The 20,059-nt window shown below is 41.3% G+C and overlaps 1 protein-coding gene and 2 long non-coding RNA genes across 3 annotated transcripts in view; 2 read left to right on the top strand and 1 right to left on the bottom strand.

Annotated features, from left to right (window-relative positions):
- Positions 1–1,536: 1,536 nt before the first annotated feature.
- LOC143005493 (uncharacterized) lies at positions 1,537–1,749 on the bottom strand. The gene is made up of 2 exons (XR_012964031.1): positions 1,614–1,749; positions 1,537–1,569 (listed from the first exon to the last, which is right to left on the bottom strand). It is a non-coding gene; the product is annotated as an uncharacterized LOC143005493 (long non-coding RNA).
- A 1,890-nt stretch (positions 1,750–3,639) lies between these two features.
- On the top strand, positions 3,640–5,617 carry LOC143005479 (uncharacterized). Its single transcript, XR_012964030.1, has 3 exons — positions 3,640–3,738; positions 4,655–4,759; positions 5,544–5,617. It is a non-coding gene; the product is annotated as an uncharacterized LOC143005479 (long non-coding RNA).
- A 9,918-nt stretch (positions 5,618–15,535) lies between these two features.
- The window catches only part of plekha6 (pleckstrin homology domain containing, family A member 6), a 39,035-nt gene continuing 34,511 nt past the window's right edge, over positions 15,536–20,059 (top strand). Inside the window, exons 1-2 of the mRNA XM_076156867.1 lie at positions 15,536–15,572; positions 15,810–15,910. Of these exons, the coding sequence (XP_076012982.1) occupies positions 15,536–15,572; positions 15,810–15,910 (138 nt within the window). The remainder of the gene's footprint in view (positions 15,573–15,809; positions 15,911–20,059) is intronic.

Below are 20,059 nucleotides of genomic sequence, written 5' to 3'. Positions count from 1 at the left end.
TTGGTCTATGCAATCTATACATCAGGAGCATATCTTCTCAGTATTCAGTTATACATTTAAAAAACACTGCATAATTTGTTCATAAATGTTGTGATTGGAGAATTCTTATCATATGTCATCTCTTTCCAGTCTACATGACCCCAGTGGACCAGCTGGACAAGCAGTGAGCAAGATCCAGCTGGAAGAGCCTTTACCTGTATACACCTATCCACAGTAAGTGTTATATACACAAATGTACAATTACCTGTTATGCTTTACATACTTAAAAGCCAAACTCAACACTACACATTACTTTTCCGCAGTGACCTCAGTTAATGAAAGCATAAATGGCCCAGAAATGTGCCCAGATGCTATAACTGCCGTGTAAACTACTTTTTGATGAATAAATTTCACCACTAAAGGTCCTCATGACCTTGTGAAATAATTGTATTAATGGTCAATAGTAAGTGCTCATTCTATTAAGTTTTTACTCTTTTAAAAAGTATTGTATAGAGCAGTGGTTCTCAAACTTTTTACATCGCGTACCACCTCAGAAAATACAGTTTTTGGCTCTCCAAGTACCACCACTATGGCCGATGTTAAAATACAGTAGCGTAGGCCTACCCTATTTAGCGGCTATGCAAAATACACACAGGAGCACATTAATCCTCATAAGAATATTATTTAATTTGACCTTTGTCAATCACAGCCACATTGTACAAATTGGTACTAGAACAACTCTCCTATATGGGGCAGGGGGCAGTCCCTCTTACACCCACAGCATGTTCAACACACACACACACACACACACACACACACACACACACACACACACACACACACACACACACACACACACACACACACACACACACACACACACACACACACACACACACACACACACACACACACACACACGCGCACACACACACACACACGTGTGAGAACATAAATCAAAAACACAACCAACTATACTTTAAAAACACACAGCATTTTGGCAAATATTCATAACTCTTATAGGCCTGACAGAACAGAAAGTCCTCCTAAGCTGCACCATCATGCTCATATCTGAAATAAACAAGCAAATTGGCCAAACCTGCATCATCAGTAGTCTCGTCCAGTTCGATGGAATAATTGCGACTATTTTTAATGCGTTCAATCAGTGTCTTCCTGACCTCATCTGCCATGGATCCTATTCTCCGTGCCACTGTGTCATTTGAAAGTGGCACCAAATTTAACTGTTTGGCGATCTTCTCGCCACACATGTGTACCTCTTTTGCTAATAAGAAGCCTCCTGTGCTTTGACCACAGGTGCAGCACTGAACTGAATTGCGCATGTGGATTGCCTCAGTTCATCACGTTTGCGTACAAAAAACTCCACTGGTTTGTCTCTCAGCATTGTGTGTTTTGTTGTAAGATGCCGTTTGGGATGCAATGGTTTCATGGACTCATTGCTGACATCATCACCACATACCACACAATGTGGCCTTGGCTCGTCCTCCGTCCCGCTCCAGCTGAATCCCAGGCTGATATAACTCGGGTCCTTCTTCCGTATTGTTTTTCGCTTTTTGCAGCTAGCTACCGGTGCTGTGGACACTTCACACTACTTATGTTGCTGCTAACGTTCGCACTCCCTTCACCGTCGTTCAGGCTGTTTAAAATATCCTCCTCCTGATCCGCAGACTTCGTCCTTTTAGTTCCCCTCTGAAGCCACGACTTAAGTGGATTTGGACCGCTCATACTTTTTCCCCCACAGTTAAGTTTAGCCTGTAGTAGTCTTGTAGTAGTTTTTTTTCTTCCGCCGCGTACCTCCGCGTACCACCGGTGGGGGCCCGCGTACCACAGTTTGAGAATCACTGGTATAGAGTATAATTTTTTAATCGCATATGCAGTGATGACTCACGCTGTGAACATACAGCACTGTCAGCACAGCACCTGAGGAAGAGTTCAGTTTCGTTTTTTTCGGTCTCCAAATTTAAAATTGTGTTATTAGGACTTATGCAAATTTTACTGCATTGTCACTGTGTCAAATGTGACACAGTGTCAAATCATGATCAAACCTCTCTGGTTTGACGTAGTAAACCATTTTGACAGTTTCACCTTTCACATTGAAGGTTTATGTGTTAAGTATAACAATTTAATTAGTTTGATGGGTTCTCCATTCTCCATTGCTAACATAGTGCAATACAACTCAATAGAGTTTTATCATGCACTTTTTTTGCATTTGTTTTTATTGAAGCAAACATTTTACATGACAGTGCGCATACAGTTATAGGACATTTTGGAGATATTTTTTTATACAGAAGAGGGGGAAAAGGAGAGAGAGATAGAGAGAAATAACGAGGGTTGTATTATTATTATTATTATTGTTGTTTAACTGTTTTCGTAGACCGAACTGAGGTAAAATAGGGCATATGACATGATACAAGTAGATTGAAATTAAAACAGCAAGGAGCCACGGCCGCAGGAGGTTGTGAGAGCATGGCACAGTAGTGTGGCCGCAGAGTCCAGGATGGCATCAGTGATGTTGATGCGATGATCTCATAGGGTAAATTCAGTTTTTACATGCACTTCTATTCCTCTTGACAGACAGGTGGGGTTGAGGGTGAGCAGAAGGCAACTGTGCACAGCTATGCCTGATTTCCAGATTTCTACATTTAAAAAACACATCATGAACATTTTCCACGGCACTCCTTTTTAAATAAGTGTATACATGAACACAGTGCTCATGATACATGAACACAGTGCTCATGAGAATGTTCTATTTACTGATTAGTGTAAAAAAAAAATTTGAGCGTATAGTTATTAAGCTGTTTTCCCTCAATAGTTGTATACACATTGTTTTACACCAAAAAATACTTCACCTTGTTTTTCATTGCCTGTTCCATGTCTCGTGGTCCCTAAATCTTGCCTTGTTGTGGTCCCTGTGTCACACTTTTATCTTCTGTAAAACCTGTTCGGTGTTACTCTGGATTTGTCACTTGTTTAATGTATTCTGCTGTTACCTTTGTTAGTTTGGTGACTGTTGTCTCTGTTACCCCCCTCACTAATGTTTCCTGTATTTATTTCACAGTTTACCATGAGACCTTTGTGCTCCATTGTTTGATTCCTTTTCCAGTAGCCATGTGCTTGTATTTTAGTTAATCCTTTCTTTCGTGTGCTCCTGCGATTGAGTCTTCCACCCCTTTTGCCTTCCTCACAATCCGTGACACTCACATGAGCAAATGACAGCTTTGTTTTTGTGATGTCCAGAATAGTGATGGGTCGGTCGCGAACGATCCGGCTCTAAGAGCCCTCTCTTTGACGTGAACGACGGGGGCCGTCACTTTTTTTTCCTGTTAAAGCTGCGCGTGATTGGTCAAGATGTGTGGGAGGGGAGGTGTGAAGCGCTATTATAGAGCTATCTATACTATCCGCATGCGCACTTTAACAGTGCCCCCACAACAACAAAATATGACACAATGATTATAAACAGGTCCGCTTAGTTACAATCGCTTCCTCTTCATGTAGCTCATCTGAGGCCATGAAAACTGACATATAGCTGATTTGTGACACATGAAGAAAACGTGTGTGTGTGTGTGTGTGTGTGTGTGTGTGTGTGTGTGTGTGTGTGTGTGTGTGTGTGTGCGTGTGGGTGTGCGTGGTAGTAGTTGCTGTAGTTTGGATATGAATGGGAAGGTGGGAGGAAGAGCACCAAACACTCACTGCAACAGGATGGTGACAGAGGGGCCTGCTGGAGGCCCCAACTACAGCCAAGTGAGACCACACACACACACACACACTCACTTACTCACACGCACACTCACTCACTCACTCACTCACTCACGCACTCACTCACGCACACACGCACACTCACGTACAAACATGTTGGAGGAATTAGTACATTTCTGTTTCTTTTTCCATCTCTGAGTCAAAGGTTATTGACAAAACCTAGCTGTTGTTGTTATGATGCCACAATCAGGTCAATTGGTTTTTGGCATTAGTAGTGAGGGTACAACTACCAAGTTTGTTAAAAGTAGACACATTCCTTTCAGATTTATTTATGACATTGAGCACTTTTGAAGAATGAGCCACATCAAGTCAAATTTGCTGGCCATACCAAAATGGTAGGGGATATGCAAAAAAAAGACAAAAGGTTTTTACAGCTTGGTATATGATGGGATTTGATGAATTGACTACCTTTGTGCATTTGTGTATTGAGAATGCAAATGGTTACACTTTTTCTTTCTTTTTTTTGGTGTTGGAGTGATTTGTGACACTATGCAAAATTGACAATTCCCCAACATATGCACACATCTACTTAAAACATATATATACATTTTCTATGCAATATTCAATTAACTGATCAAGTGACAAACTGGAAATATCTTTTAAAAATGGGTGAAATTTTTCAGGCCGAAATCTTGGTTGCAATGATAAAAACGCATGATACAAAAAAGTCCAAAGCGCTCTAAGAGGACATAGAAAAACTCCCAACAAATGTAAGGAAAAAAGGAGAAATCTAGAGTTGGGCAATTCAAAGAGACATTTCCTTTCCTAAAATGGCTATATGTGTACCAGGTACCATAGCTGGGAAAAGAAACTCATTTTAAAGGGTAAGCTTCAACCTCTAAGCACACTAGCAATTTGACTATAATCTTCTTCGTCTCACTTTTTGGGTGTTGGGCTGAAGATGTCTCACACTCCCAGGAGGGTCGCTATGTTTGGAAAACGTTCAAACTCGATGAGGAGGAATCCCAAAGCAGCGATCACCAAACAGGGATGGCTCTACAAACAGGTAACATCTGCCTCTCTGCTTTCAACCACCCACATTCATTGAGTAAATACTTACAGACATTTTTAGGAATAAATGGGTCAATTAGCATGTAAGTCAAGGGTATACTCTGAGTACATTTAAAGACTTTCTTTCAGTGTCAACAATATTGTGCACATGTTGACACATGTTGCACAAACGTTTTCTCCCTGACCGCAGATATGAGCCGAAAATCGTGCTCTCACATAAACTCACATACATGGAATTGCATGAGTTTTCAACCAACAGAGGAATTGCTTGCTGTTGTTGATGTGTTGCTACAATGACAGCTTAGACGCTGTCACTATGGCATTTGATTGGCATTCCCTTTTCTGCTTCATCCCCCTTTGTGCCTCTTCTTGTCGTAATTCCAATTGATGTTTCTCATCAATGGTCCTTGCCCATTGAGACAGTGCAGACACTATGCAAGTCTGAGTTGGGACACATCTAACAAGTGTGCACACCAGGAAAGACTTAGCAGCGTGAATATGCATTGGGACACCTTGGGATTTTTGAACAAAAACATCTAAGGAGGAGTACTTGGCATAAGGGGCACACTGAATTAAAGCTCAAAGCTGTATTTTTCTTTAGCAATGCATTGTTATGGATCTGTGGTGTGGGAACACAACAATATGAGATGAAGCATCATTCAATGGAGGGGCCGATCACCTAGTGGTGGTGATGATGATGATAATTATGATGATAATGATGTTGATCAGAGTGACGATCAGAGTGATGATGATCATGATGATGGCATTTGCCTCCACAGGCCAGCAGTGGGGTGAAGCAGTGGAACAAACGTTGGTTTGTCCTCACTGATCGATGTCTGTTCTACTACAAAGGTTTGTGCTTCATCACACAAATCACTGATTCTCACTTACATCACCTATGCTCTGTGCTGTCTTCTAGCCTCTGTCACTACAAAAGCACATTCTTCACCACGTGGGTCATAGTTGGTCACTTAAGTGGGGCATTTCAGTGGGACTGTTTATGTCAAAAGACCTGCCGGAAAGTTTAGATGTTTGAGCACTTTATTTTGTGTCCTGTCCCTCCATTTAAAACAAGCACTGTCAACTGCCTGTAATCTTGCCAAATCCTGCAGGATACGAAAAGCATAGTGATTCAACAGTAGGCAGTGTTTAATGTGCAATATGTTGTCAGTGTTATTTGTAAGGATGATTTGGTACATTTAAAATCACACAAACACCACGGTAGACCCTGAGACTAGTGAGACTAGTCCTTTTGTGTTGAGGCTTCAGTACCGCGTGACTGATTTAGCCTATATAATCACTGCCTGTTTTACATATGTTGTCCACTTGATGGCACAGTAGAGCAAATGAAGCACCATGACCATGAGACAAAAAACATTTATTATATAATTGCTCTCCATTATATGCATGGGAGCCCCAGAATAAGCTGCTTAAGTGAAAATTAAATCCAAATTAGATGAACATAAACTTCCGCAATCAAGACTTTAACCTATAAATTTAATTGCATTTATCAATCCAGATGCAAATTATCTATGCATAACAAATGCATGTTTATATGTTGATACAGAGTATACATATATATAGTATATATAATCAAACCAAATGCTGATACAGGAAGTGCAAAGTTCACATATGGTGTTATGGATGTCCTCATTCGTGGCAGTGTGTGTTGTCCGCACATGCAGCAAAACCTCAGCTCTATGTGCATTTTTACACATTCTGAGCCATGACCTCAGAGAGGTTACTGGCACTATCACAGGGGATATTGTTTAAACAACTTACCTCCAGAGTTCAGAGCTCACCACTCTTGTTCAGACATACGCCTGTCCTCGGTCCTTGACTCTGTTGAGTCAGCAGCCGTGTCCTGTATGTGTGGAATAGGGAAAAAGTTACCACAAATTACCATCTGTGTCAGTTGAATCTCTGCCAACCTTGAAACATAACTGGTTAACGAGAGTCTTTTTAAGAACACGACTCAAAATGGGTATGAAGCAACATAACAGTAGAGCGGATATACTGTTAGTACAACTATCAATGTGGTTAATCCTATTTTAGCCAAGCTAGCACCCCATTTTCCGAGCTTTAAGTGTTACCAAACCCATGACGTGCCTTCCCTGCCAGCATTATCTTTATATTCCTGTCTAAACTTGCTAAGTTTGGACATGGCTATGGAGAACGTTCCATGGCTATGGCAGACATTCCATAGCTATGTCCAAACTCAGCAAGTCTGGCCGCCATGGACCCAGCGGTTACAAACCCGGAAGCAACCTCGGTTTTAAAGGCTGTCGCAAGCCAAGGTGCGCTGCTCGGCCAGCATGATCCTCACCTGAAGACTCCTATTAAGACCAGCCAGGCCATGATGCACATTTCTTTCAAGTGGATTTGTTGACTTTCTTGGGGCGTTTCTGAAAGATTAAGGTAGGTCATCCACCACCGGCCACGAACCAATTCCTGGATATTAAGCAGGGGATCAGGTGCGTAGCTGATTATTCAGTGGCGTTTGACACGCTCACTTTGGACTCTGGTTGGAACAATGAGGCGCTCAAGGGGGCATTTGTGAAAGCACTTAAGAAGCAGATGAAGGACGAATTGGTGGTCTCTTTGGCTCTGCGTATAGACGAGAGACTACAGCTCCGCCACCGGGCCGCACATAACAGCCTCACTCAAATTTCGTCTTATCTTGGTTCCACACGGAGAGACGCCCTCGCCCCCCGCTGACACGGCGACAAACTACGAATAGGGCCGAGCCAGACTCTCACCCACTGAGCGGCAGCGGAGGATCAGTTTGGGGGCTGTTATTTCTCGCACCTCGATTACTGTTCCGGATCGGAACAGTAATTGTCATTCTCGGCAAACATCGCATCAGTGATGCACTCCTGCAGATTCCTCCCTACAACATCCAAAGGATTCGCCCCTTCCTCACCGACAAGGCAGCGCAGGTGCTCATCCAGGCTCTTGTCATCTCCCGCCTGGACTACTGCAACTCCCTCCTTGCTGGCGCCCCGGCTTCTGCCATCAGACCTCTGGAGCTTGTTCAGAAAGCTGCTGCTCGTCTGGTGTTCAACCTCCCCAAGTTCTCCCACACGACTATCCTTCTCCGTTCTCCACACTGGCTCCCTGTAGCTGCTCGCATCCAGTTTAAGACTCTGGTGCTAGCCTACAGGGCAGTGAAAGGAACAGCTCCTTCGTACCTCCAGGCTAAGGTCAAGCCCGACCACTTTGCTCTGCTGCCTCCAGCCGGCTGGCTGCCCTGTCGCTCAGCGGCCCCTGCGCCCGATTGACACGGTCACGGCTTTTCACTGCTCTGGCACCTCAGTGGTGGAATGATCTCCCGACCGATGTCAGGACAGCCGAGTCTCTGCCCATCTTTCGCCGCAGGCTGAAAACCCATCTCTTCAAGAGACACTACCCGGATCCCCTCTCAGGACATCACCTATTTTGTCCTAGTAGTCCAGTCATTTAGGAGCCAAAAATAGAACTAATTGTAAAATAATTTCTTTCAGCATAGATAATTTCTATGAGGTGTCCAGAACAACATACTAAAAGTCCTAAGAAATCCTAGTTGAGGAAATATGTTTAATTTTCATCGATCCGAGATGTGTGCCAGTCAGGCCAGACAACAATACACCCCAATGGGGCTATTTTTTTCCTTTACTCCTATCAAAATGAAACGTTACACAATGAAAGGACCCATGAAAAGTAACATTTTTTGTATTACAAGTTTCTTTGAAAATGAATTTTAATATGCAAATGAGCTATACACTAATCGAATATGCCCAAAATACACCCAAATAGGCTTAATTTTTTCCTTTACTCCTACCACAATAAAACTTTACATAGTAAAAGTATACATGAAAATTAACTTTTTTTGTATTACAAGTTTCTTTTGAAATTAATTTGAATATGCACATGAGCTCCACACTTACTGAATATGTCAATGTTGAGAAATCAAGGGAAATTAGGTGCAAGATTTTGGAGTCTATGGTAGGGAAACCAGTGGAGGAATTCACCTTCAGGAAACCTGACCAAGCAGTGACACTTGCGTCTAGATCACCTGCCAAGATCAAAGGAGAGACAGTGGTAGTGGATCCACAGCTGTTATTCCAGCGGCTTGTAGCAGTGAGAGACCGTTGTGAAGATTTGCCATCACTGTTCAAGTATGAACTCTGCAGTCACCCGCCTGCTTTGTTTGAATCATCGTGCCTCCCCCTACAGGCAAGCAAGGCAATTCTTGCCGATATCCTCTGGAGTATCTCAGTGATAAACTTGAGAGGGCTGGGTGTATCACAGACCATGCAAAGCACGATGCAGATGTGCTCATTGTCCAAACTGCCATTGCCTCTGCCAGAACAAAAGACACAGTCTTAGTAGGTGATGACACAGACTTGTTAGTACCGTTGTTGTATCATGTTGATCTGAATGCACAGGAGCTGTTTCTGGCACCAGAACCACCAGAAAGCAACAAAAACAAGACGGATATGGTGCATAAAGCAGACGAAGGAGTTACTTGGTCCCAAGGTGTGTGACAATCTCCTCTTTATCCATGCCATTTTAGGCTGCGATTCTACGTCTCGTGTATTTGGCATAGGAAAGGGAATGGCACTGAAAAAAGTAAAGAATGATACTAGCTTTCTCGAACAAGCTAAGGTGTTCAGCCAGTCACAGGAAAATGTGGGAAAAGGCATCATCATTGCAGCAGGTGAAAAAGCTTTAGTATCTCTGTATGGGGGCGGAAAAGATGAATCGCTGGATATGCTGAGATACAGGCGATTCTGTGATAAAGTAACTCAGAACTCATCTCCAGTGGAACCTCAAACTCTCGCTCCAACGTCAACAGCTGCAAAGTTCCATAGTCTTCGGGTCTTTTACCAAATACTGGAGTGGAAAGGGGGAAGTGAACGTATGGACCCAAAAGACTGGGGGTGGCATTTTTTGGATGGTAGATTTATGCCAATAATGACCGATCAGCCTGCGGCACCACCAGAAATACTAGATGTAGTCCGCTGTAGTTGCAGGAAAGACTGCAGCACAAAGAGATGCACATGCAAAAAACATGGAGTCCCTTGCACTGCCATTTGTGGAGAATGGCGTGGTACTAGCTGCACAAACTCACAGTTGCCTGATTTATCAGATGAATATGACCCAGAGGGGAACAACTAAGCAGAGAACAAACAAGTTCTAGCTCATTTGCATATTAAAATTCATTTTCAAAGAAACTTGTAATACAAAAAATGTTACTTTTCATGGGTACTTTCATTGTGTAAAGTTTCATTTTGATAGGAGTAAAGGAAAAAAATAGCCCCATTAGGGTGTATTGTTGCCTGGCCTTATTGGCACACATCTTGGATTGATGAGAATTAAACATATTTCCTCAACTAGGATTTCTTAGGACTTTTAGTATGTTGTTCTGGACACCTCATAGAAATAATCTAAGCTGCAAAAAATTATTTTACAATTAGTCTGTCGTAAAACGCTACTTTGCCTGGACTATAGGTGGATTGGATGATTGAAGTCTATCAGCAACAAGGAAGACATATTGGCAATTTTACAATTTACTCATTTAACAAACAGTCAGAAGCCCCAGTAGCATGTGGAGGAACCACATAGGACAAAAGGGAGGCAGTGGCTCAGTGGGTAGTGCTTCCGCTTGGGAACCGGAGGGTCGCCAGTTCGAGCCCCTGCCGAGGTGCCCCTGAGCAAGGCACCGAACCCTCAATTGCTCCCCCCTCTGCGAAGGGTGGTAATGTAATGTAAGTCGCTTTGGATAAAAGCGTCTGCCAAATGATCGTAATGTAATGTATAGCTCGTGCTTTTCTGATGCACTAAATTATCTTTTTTTCTCATTTGTCTAGGTACCTAACCTATTGCACTTCTACTCTAGCACTAGTTATGCTCTTAGCTGTTGGTTTTTGGACGGAAATGCACTTACGATTACTTGTGACCTGAAGTTCTTTTGCCTACCTATGTTGAACGCACTTATTGGAAGTCGCTTTGGATAAAAGCATCTGCTAAATGACTGTAATGTAATGTAATGGATCTGAGCCTACCACCTTCCCGGGCTGTGATGGCCGTAAGGTTGGAGATCCAACAAACGGTCCGCATGTAAACATCAAACAAAAAGTTTGGAAATTTGTGTTTGGTAGATTATTTCTCTGTTGTAACAATGCTTCTTGGCAATACATTTTATACTGTTGGAAAGCCTGTTTAGTCCCCTTTTAAATGGTACCCCATTTGCAAGGAACATGCATTTGTGGGATGAGCAGCACAGCTGAGTATGTGGGTTGCGATCATGAAAAAGTTGCCAAATCTTCTCTGCCGATGTCAAACAGTTTATTCTGCTGTTGCTATTGACTCTTGTTTGGTGTTGTTTGGTGGATATTTTGTCCTCAACCAGTCTCTGATAAACCCCGCTCTGTGGGGGTGAGCATTGTCATCTTGGAGGATGGAGTTCGGTCCCAGACTGTGGAGATATGGGATTGCCACTGGGTGCAGAATCTCACCTCGATATCAGCAGTGTGTGACCAGGTTGGTGACCATCATGAGAAGGAGGTGCCAGGCTGTTGGGGCTGTGTATGGTTCTTCCACATGCTACTGAGGCTCCTGGCTGTTTGTTAAATGAATAAATTGTAAAATTGCCAATATGTCTTCCTTGTTGCTGATAGACTTCAATCATCCAATCCACCAAACAACACCAAACAAGATTCAATAGCAACAGCAGAATAAGCTGTTTGGCATTGACAGAGAAGATTTGGCAAATTTTTCATGAGCGCAACTTGCATACTCAGCTGTGCTGCTCATCCTTACAAATGGGGAACCATTTAAAAGGGAACTAAACAGCAATTAGTGTATTGCCAAGAAGCATTGTTACAACAGAGAAATAATCTACCAAAAACAAATTTCCAAACTTTTTGTTCGATGTTTATTATGCAGCTCATCCGTCATGTATTGATTCTGCTACGGGGCGGCACTAGCTCAGTTCATAGGGACTCAGCTTGGGAACCGGAGGGTTGCCGGTTCAAGTCCTGTATGGACCAAGAAAGTGGACTGGCAGCTGGAGAGTTGCCAGTTTGCCACCAGGGCACTGCCAAGGTGCCCTTGAGCAAGACACTGAAACCCCAACACTGTTCCACAGGCGCCGTATAATGGCTGCCCTGCGCTGACCCCTCTGGAAAAATCATGTGTGTGTGTAAGAGGGGCACGGAAGACAAATTTCAGATTGCCGTGTTTGCATGTGTGATTTTGGACCAATAAAGATTCTACTCTACCTATCTATTACACCTTGATTTCATTATTGGATAATTGCATTCTGTCTGTGTAGATTGTGAGTTAAAATCTTCTTGGATTACATACCTGTTCTGTCTACCAAACATTTGAATGATTTAAGGCCACATTCAGCTGCAGCCTATAACTAGCCTCGTGTCAGGCCATGATCGGGAACATGGTCCACAATTGTGGCCCTTACATAATATACCAACCTTTAGTCTGGCAAAACCTGCAGATTTATAAAGTCAGAATGGTGGCTGACCTAAGCAGTGTGTCCTCTCATTGTGTACTTAATTTTCTCAAGTGGAAAAAAAAGCATGTGGGTGTCCTTTGCTTAAAAGTTAAGTTAAGTTAAACAAATAACAACAAAAACTAACACTGACTTTTACTTCAGAATCTGTTATTCACTATTGAAATTAGGTGTAAAACTGAAAAGAGCCAGATAGCAACTAAGCTAACCAATCAGAGGTGTGGGTCGAGTCATAAAGTGTTGGGAAGTCATAAATCAAGACTAACAAGGTTGGATTAATTTTGACTTCTCTACATTATTTCTCCACGTTATAATCAAGGTTGTTCTAGAATTGAAATTATAGCACTAAATTTTTGCTAAATTAACCCAACTCCATACAAGTTTTGTATCACCCTGCCTGTATGTTTTTAGTACATTAGTATAGTGCTGCAAGCTGGTGTTTGGTCACATGATGGCAGCCTTTAACTTTGCCTTCAAAAGTCAAGGTAGTCTATGTAGAATAAAGAGATGAGAAAAAAGGATGAATGCCTACAATGTTTCTTTACATTACTGTTGTGAGTTTTGATTTTTCATTCAAGTCAATCTGGGTACAGTGTTTTAATTATATAAAATGCTGGCCTTTGCTTTGCTTTTCGAATGAATTTAATTCCTCCTGTGTGTGGTATTCTCTCTTTATTCCAAACACGTCTCTGTTTTTCCCAACACCCCTTCTTCCTCCGCCTGCCCAGCTGTGATTTGGGAGGAGTGAAAGAAGGAGCAATGGAGGAAGAATGTGCGACTGTGAAATTTACTGTTGCTATCCCTATGCCAGTGAGGACAGTGGCCCAAAAAATGGGCACAAGGGGAGGTGAAAAGGCCAAAGGATTCAGTCTGTCTGCCCTAAATGTGTGTGCATTTAGGCCACCGGGCCAGTAAAAGTTAAAGATTTCACAAATCTTTCACCCTGCAAACATTAAATCCTGAGACATTTTATTATGGATGGATGGATGGATGGATGGATGGATGGATGGATGGATAGATAGATAGATAGATAGATAGATAGATAGATAGATAGATAGATAGATAGATAGATAGATAGATAGATAGATAGATAGATAGATAGATAGATAGATAGATAGATAGATAGATAGATAGATAGATAGAAGAACATTCATAAAAAAAATATGTGAGGAGAGTCAACATATTTTGACCTAAGAAACAGTGCATGATTGACATTTTCGTTGGTGTGTTTATGTCACCGTGTTTATTGAGATGGTTGTATTTCTGTTTCAGAGTCAGTTTTAAGTTCATCATCTAAACTTTCAAATCCAGTCTGGATCATTACTTCATTACATGCAATCAAGAGCATTTGGAGTGTGTTTGGATAGGGAACCTTGAGATTTGAGGAACAGCGACAAAACTAAACTCTTCAATTCAATCTATGACAAGTCCAAACCTGATCAGTCACATTCTGAAGTTATTTGTCTCACTCCAGACAGGGAGAAGCTCCATTTTGCAATGACATCGTCATGTCATGTCCAAACATGATGTGCTGTAACCATAATGGATGTAAGTCTTTGTCGCTATGCATGGACACTCATACATGCCACCCATATAGTTTTACTGACCATCTACTTTAGAAACATTGGCAGTAATATCGAGTTTTACTTTTGGATTTTCTTAGATTTTGGAACACAGCTGTAGCTTTTTGCTTCTACTTAGCCATAAGAGCTGTGGAACACTTGTATCCAATGACTGAAGCTGCCTGGAGGTCTTTGGATATTGTCCCTCTAACACTGTGAAAGACTTGAAGACGTATATAACATAATTATAGGAATTAAGATTAAAAGAGATAAAAAAAAGTAAGATTATGTTGTTTATAAGGAATGTACATCGCAAATTATGTTTGACTTATACAGTATGCTCCATGTCATGTTTGTAGTTTTATATAAAATAACACTAACTGTCTAATAATGCTCTCTTCTATATACATATACATTGTATGTATATAAATTAAAATGGAAAATTGAAATCATGTGTGCCTATGAGGAGTGCCATTACGCTCATATAGTGTATTGTCTGGACTGGTCCCCACAGAGGTTGCTGCTTGAATCCATGAAGAAAATTGCCAAAAGAGAGGCAAAATGAGTAAATGACTTCTTTCTGCTTTAGTGTCCCCTGTTTCACCTATCAATCACTGCAACTCTTTACTCTGGATAATTTATATTTATTGCATCTATTTTTACAATTTACTTTTTTACTTTGCACATACTTCTAGTGACATTGTAGGTCAAGATACAGCACCTTGTCCACACTACCATACACTCCCACTTCTGCACTGCATATTCAAGTGTCTATTGCTGAAAATGTAATTCACTGAACATTTATTGTGTAAGTAATTTATGAAATGAAATTACATAGTCTAGGTTTATCCAATGTTTGCCACTCATTTGTAGTGAGTTGGAAAACAACAGTTTAGATTTTTAAAATGACAGGTATTGTAACATCTTGATTGTGATTAAATTATCGCTAATCAAACAAAGGGTTGTGTCTGATCATGAGTAATTGAGATGTCTATTTGTTAACACACATTTCAAACATGTGCTTTACATTAACAAAAATATCACTTAATAAAAAAGACATTAGAAACAAAACCGTACTAAAACATTAAATGTGAGATGTAAATGTTGAAAGCTGAAAGCAAACTAAAACTGTTTTTATTTACATTTGTTTTAGGCAATAAATAGCCACCACAATAAATAAATAATTCAGAAGCAGAAAACAGAGACAGAAACAGAGGTTGGGAGGTGTGTTTTTGTGTGCATGTGTCCTGCAATCGCATTGGTGCAGACGACCAGCAGGTACAGTTGGCTGGGGGCCAAGATTCCTCCAACACTGAGTCACATGGGCTGATCATTATCACACACACACATACACAAAGAGCGAGAGAGAGCAAGGAGCAGCATATTGTACACAAACCCCTCCCCCTCCCACACGTCTCCCCTTCAGCATTTGCCTTGAACTCGCTCTCTCTCTCTCTCTCTCTCTCTCTCTCTCTCTCTCTCTCTCTCTCTCTCTCTCTCTGGCTCACTCTGAAATACAACTACACTCACAATCGGTCAGTGATAAAACTGGTTTCGGTGCGACTCATGAACAGAAAGAGGTAGGGAAACAGTTTGTTCCTTTTCAAACTGCTGAAATTTCCTTGGACGCTTACATTATTTACTCAGCATTATGTCTGTTGAACACTGCTGGGTTTGGTGGACTACAGACCCAAAAATGAAATGGATTGCTATTCTTGGGAGCTGTCAGAGGGGTACTACTGTATGTGTGTGTAGATAGATAGATAGATAGATAGATAGATAGATAGATAGATAGATAGATAGACTGCTGGATCTGCATACAAGCATGTGTGAGTGGTCCCTCGGATCATAATGGATCTCTATTCTGGATGAGTGTCATTTTGGGAACAGTGTGTGTTTGTGAGTTTTGTGTATACACTTTCTGTATATGTTTTTGTGCTTCTGATGGTGTTCTTTTCTCTTCCTCGCAGATGAGAAGGAGGACACAGTCTTAGGGAGTCTGCCGCTGCTCAGTTTCCAAATCCAAGGAGTCGACCCATCAGACAACATCACACGCAAGTTTGCCTTTAAGGTCAGTAACCGGCTGGTTAGTGGACAGGCTAGACTGGATTGATGAATACAAATCAACACTTCTGAACTCCATAGAGGGAAACAAATGGGTTCTACATAGATGGCTCTGCACAGTGCTATTAAATTGATTGGTCAGCAAATCTCTTTATATGACCAAATTCATGTTGGTCATATAAATTCACAACATCACTTTGGGTTGCATGAACTTGTGTGTGCGTACTGCATGTCTGATTATTTCACACAAACATATATAAAAGAAACAACCTTTGTGGTGTGTCATTCCTTAGTGTATCAACATTACAAACCAAACCCAAGATAAGCAACCACTTGTTTTACCTAGACTTGTTCTAAATAGAGTCCTGTCGTGTCTGTGTGTGTGTGTGTGTGTGCGTGAGCAGTTGCATGAATGCTTATTGTAATGCAGCTTTAATGATGTTTGAACTTGTTCTTTGAGCTACTGTGGTTTTGTGGAGGGTGTGTCTTGGTTTTAAATGATTGATAGGAGTTGAGAGGTTTCATAAGTCAGTCACATGGTGTTGACAGGGAGTGTTCAAGGACCCGCTGAATGTGTAATGTTGCCCTGTATACCTCTTTGCATTCTGGAATTTTTACAATGGTTATAGTCAAAATGACATTTGAACCATGTTGGTTTTATACTGTACTTTACTTGTTGATACACACAGCTCTACAATGTACAGATACATTTAATGTAAAAAGTACAGAAAGTTTGTAAATTGTCATTTTGAAAACATTTTAGTGGCTAAACTAGATGAAGCTTATCCCAGTGGTCACTAGAGGAGACCCAGGCTACATGGGGACAGGTGACCAGTCCATTACACTTAACAGCAGAGCCTGCAAATGGCACAAAAAAGAAGCCAAACATATAGTCTGCCTCGTTTGTTTGGAGGACAGCTCAGCTCTTTTTGCTGTGTGACATGTCATGTGACATACAAAATAATTAATAAAATACGCTTATGCAGGATAATCCATTCCTCCATCCAATTCTTCTGTCAGATGCCGACATTCAACAAAGCAAGTGTCTGCTTTTATTTATGTTGATTAATTACATTTAATAGATTATGTGACAAATGTTCTTGGTTTAATCCAGTATAGTCAGACTTGGATAGTTGGGTGAGGTCATTTGGTGCAGACCAAAACACCTACACCTAGTCTGGTTTGTGGTGGTGTCCCTGTTCTGATTCCAAGGGGTCGATCTTTGGATCTCTTGATGCTGCTGCTTTGCGTTCAGTGCTGATGCACGTTGAACCAGAGCTGTGTGTTCTGCCTCTATTTTAGCATGTGCACACTCCAGCTTTGGGGTCACTGAGCTCCAGCAATTATTTCAGAAGTGACAAATTTTAATCAGCAATATTGAAAAAGTTTCCTGAGTGTCTTGCCCAGCAGTTGTATGTGTTAGTGGTGATTTAGAGCACTGGCGCCCACAAAGCATGACGCTTTTATCCGTACCCCAAAACTTCTAACATTAAAATGATAAGCAATAGTTGTTAGGGCAGCTCAGCAGAGCTGCATGGGTCCTTTGATTGCTGCTTCTTGACCAATCGCCTGAGTGCTGTATCTCAGACAGGAAAAACAAAAGCAAAGATGTAAAGTCTGACACACACAGAGCCATGGCTTGTTCCTAACAAAGATGAGTTGACTCCAAAATCAGCGTTTAAAGATGTAGGGACACACAAATGTGCCCTGTAACAACCACGGTCAGTGTATCTTATAGTAAAGGTTCAGAGTAGGTGGCTATCATACTGAGGAAACATACATACCCTCAGCTTTGAATGAACTCAAACTGCAGTATGAATGCTCAACAAAAGTCCTCTCACAGTCCCTCACTGCTCTACAACATGTGAATGATTGAGGATACGGCGGATACTCTGATAATATTAAAAGGCATTTACAGATGTGTACAGCGGTAGTGACTTTGCTCAATGGCAAACAAAAACAAAAAGGGAAAAAATAGGCAGATGCCTCTGTCAGCTTCATCAGTATTACCAGAGGATGTACAGACACAACTTGATGTGGCCATTAAGAGTCCACCATGCATGCTGTAGAGTTAAGATAGATAGATAGATAGAAAGATAGATAGATAGATAGATAGATAGATAGATAGATAGATAGATAGATAGATAGATAGATAGATAGATAGATAGATAGATAGATAGATAGATAGATAGATAGATAGATAGAAAAGACAACACACACAGTACTAAATAAAAATTCAGTCATAATAAATAAAATAAAGTAGTACAAATGCAAAATATTGATTAAAGGGCAGAAAGAGTGGATGCGACCTAAACAAAGACTATGAGGCAGAGCATTCTCTATCAGACAGTGGTGAGGAGTTGTGAAGGGACATAGCAGCAGGCAGGAAGGATCTCCTGTATCGGTCCTTGTGACAGCGAGGCTGGATCAGTCTCTTAGAGAAGGAGCTCCGCTGTCTGTCCAGTAGGTGATGGAGGAGATGATCAGGGTTATCCATGATGGATAACAGTTTGTTTAGTGACCTCTTCTGCATCACAGTCCGCAAAGTATCTGATTTGCAGCCAACTAATTTGCAGCCAGCTTTCTTAATAAGTTTATATATTTATAAGTCTGCTGGTGTCCCTGGCTCAGATGCTGCTTTCCCAGACAACAGCAAAATGAAGTGCAGTGGCTACAACAGCCTGATAGAACATTTCCAACATGTTGCTGCACTTATTGAAAGATCTCATGTGGACTCCGCGGTATTTATAATGCCTCATGGCGCCATACTTACTGTATTATTGACAGTTTTTATTCATCCCTTCATTCGATGCTTTCTTCAAGCGTTGGCTGCGTTCTTTACACGATGTGCACTTTCTTCATTCATTACGGTTTCTTCATTCGATGTAGCATTGTTTATTCAGTGTGGCATTCACTACTCGATGCTGGCTGTTTTTGTATGCCCCGCCTACTGAGATAAGGCTGGAAACTTGGGGCAGAGTCTGACACCATCGGTGTGTTAGTTTTGCAACATGGATCACCATGTTGACTAGAAACAAATTGGTCAATTTATTTGATCAAGTACAGGATAGAACTACAACAGATTATTAATATTTTTATTATTATTACTTGTGTATTTATTCATTTATATTAATTGTAAAGATTTTCACGGACCGGCATTCAACAGGGTGGTGGGGGGGATTAGATAGATACATAAATCCTGGCATAAAAAACAACAACAGTAAAAAGATTTTTCAGGGCCTTTTTGACCATCTTCGGATATTCTGCCTTGATTTTAATCCAGAACACTGGCTGAGTTGTTGTCTGAAATTAACTTTTGAGGCCACCGTCATTTGCAATCTTCTTCTGGCACGGACAGGCTCGATTCACCTGGTTTGTTCACATATGGGTCGCAGACCCATTCTTTCACGTTTTTTGTAGTTGGGAAGTACCGCAGTAAGTAACTGAGACGAACGTCTTAACACGTGTCAAGAGACAGCCGCACAGATGGATGGTTCCAGTCATTTTTCAAAATAAAACTCTAAAAAAATATTTAATCGATTATCAGTCTTTCTGTGCGGCCTGGTACCAAATGACCCATGGACTGGTACCGGTGCACGGAGCAGGGGTTGGGGACCACTGCTCTAGATGGTGAAGCGAGGGTAAAGAACGTGAAATGTTTTGTGATTAAATATGAAGGTGCACCGTCCCTATACGTAATTGGCAATCGGTGATTGGGGATTGAGGATTTGTCAACTTCTGCAGGAGATTGATCCTCTCAGACGGTTAATGGGACAAAGTCAAGCTGATCGCCGACTGGCTTACAGTTTGTAAACTTCAAACAAGTTATTCAAAATGCGATACTTTGGTATCTATCACGAGGCCAATCCCTGAGTGTGTGATATATACGATCATGATAATTTCACATAACTGTGAACAGAAAAAGAGTGTCCTCCCTTGGTTTTCAAATCAGCCACTACCAATGAAATCAATCAAACAATATGTATACAGTGTGAAATGAAAGCAGAGGTGAAACCCAAAAGCAGGATCAGACAACGTAAAATTTGCAGTCCAAAGTTTAATAAAGCAGGCAGGGGTCATACACAGGAAATCAGTTTTCAACAACTGGCGGGAAACAAATGGAAGTAATTTATCAGAAACGCAATAAACACAAAAT

Source organism: Genypterus blacodes, unplaced genomic scaffold, assembly GCF_046128005.1.
Source record: "Genypterus blacodes isolate CSIRO-AG114 ecotype Tasmania unplaced genomic scaffold, CSIRO-AGI_Gbla_v1 ptg000070l_1, whole genome shotgun sequence".
Lineage (NCBI taxonomy): Eukaryota > Metazoa > Chordata > Actinopteri > Ophidiiformes > Ophidiidae > Genypterus > Genypterus blacodes.
The sequence above is the reverse complement of the archived record's forward strand: the minus strand, read 5'-3'. Positions and strand labels throughout refer to the sequence as shown.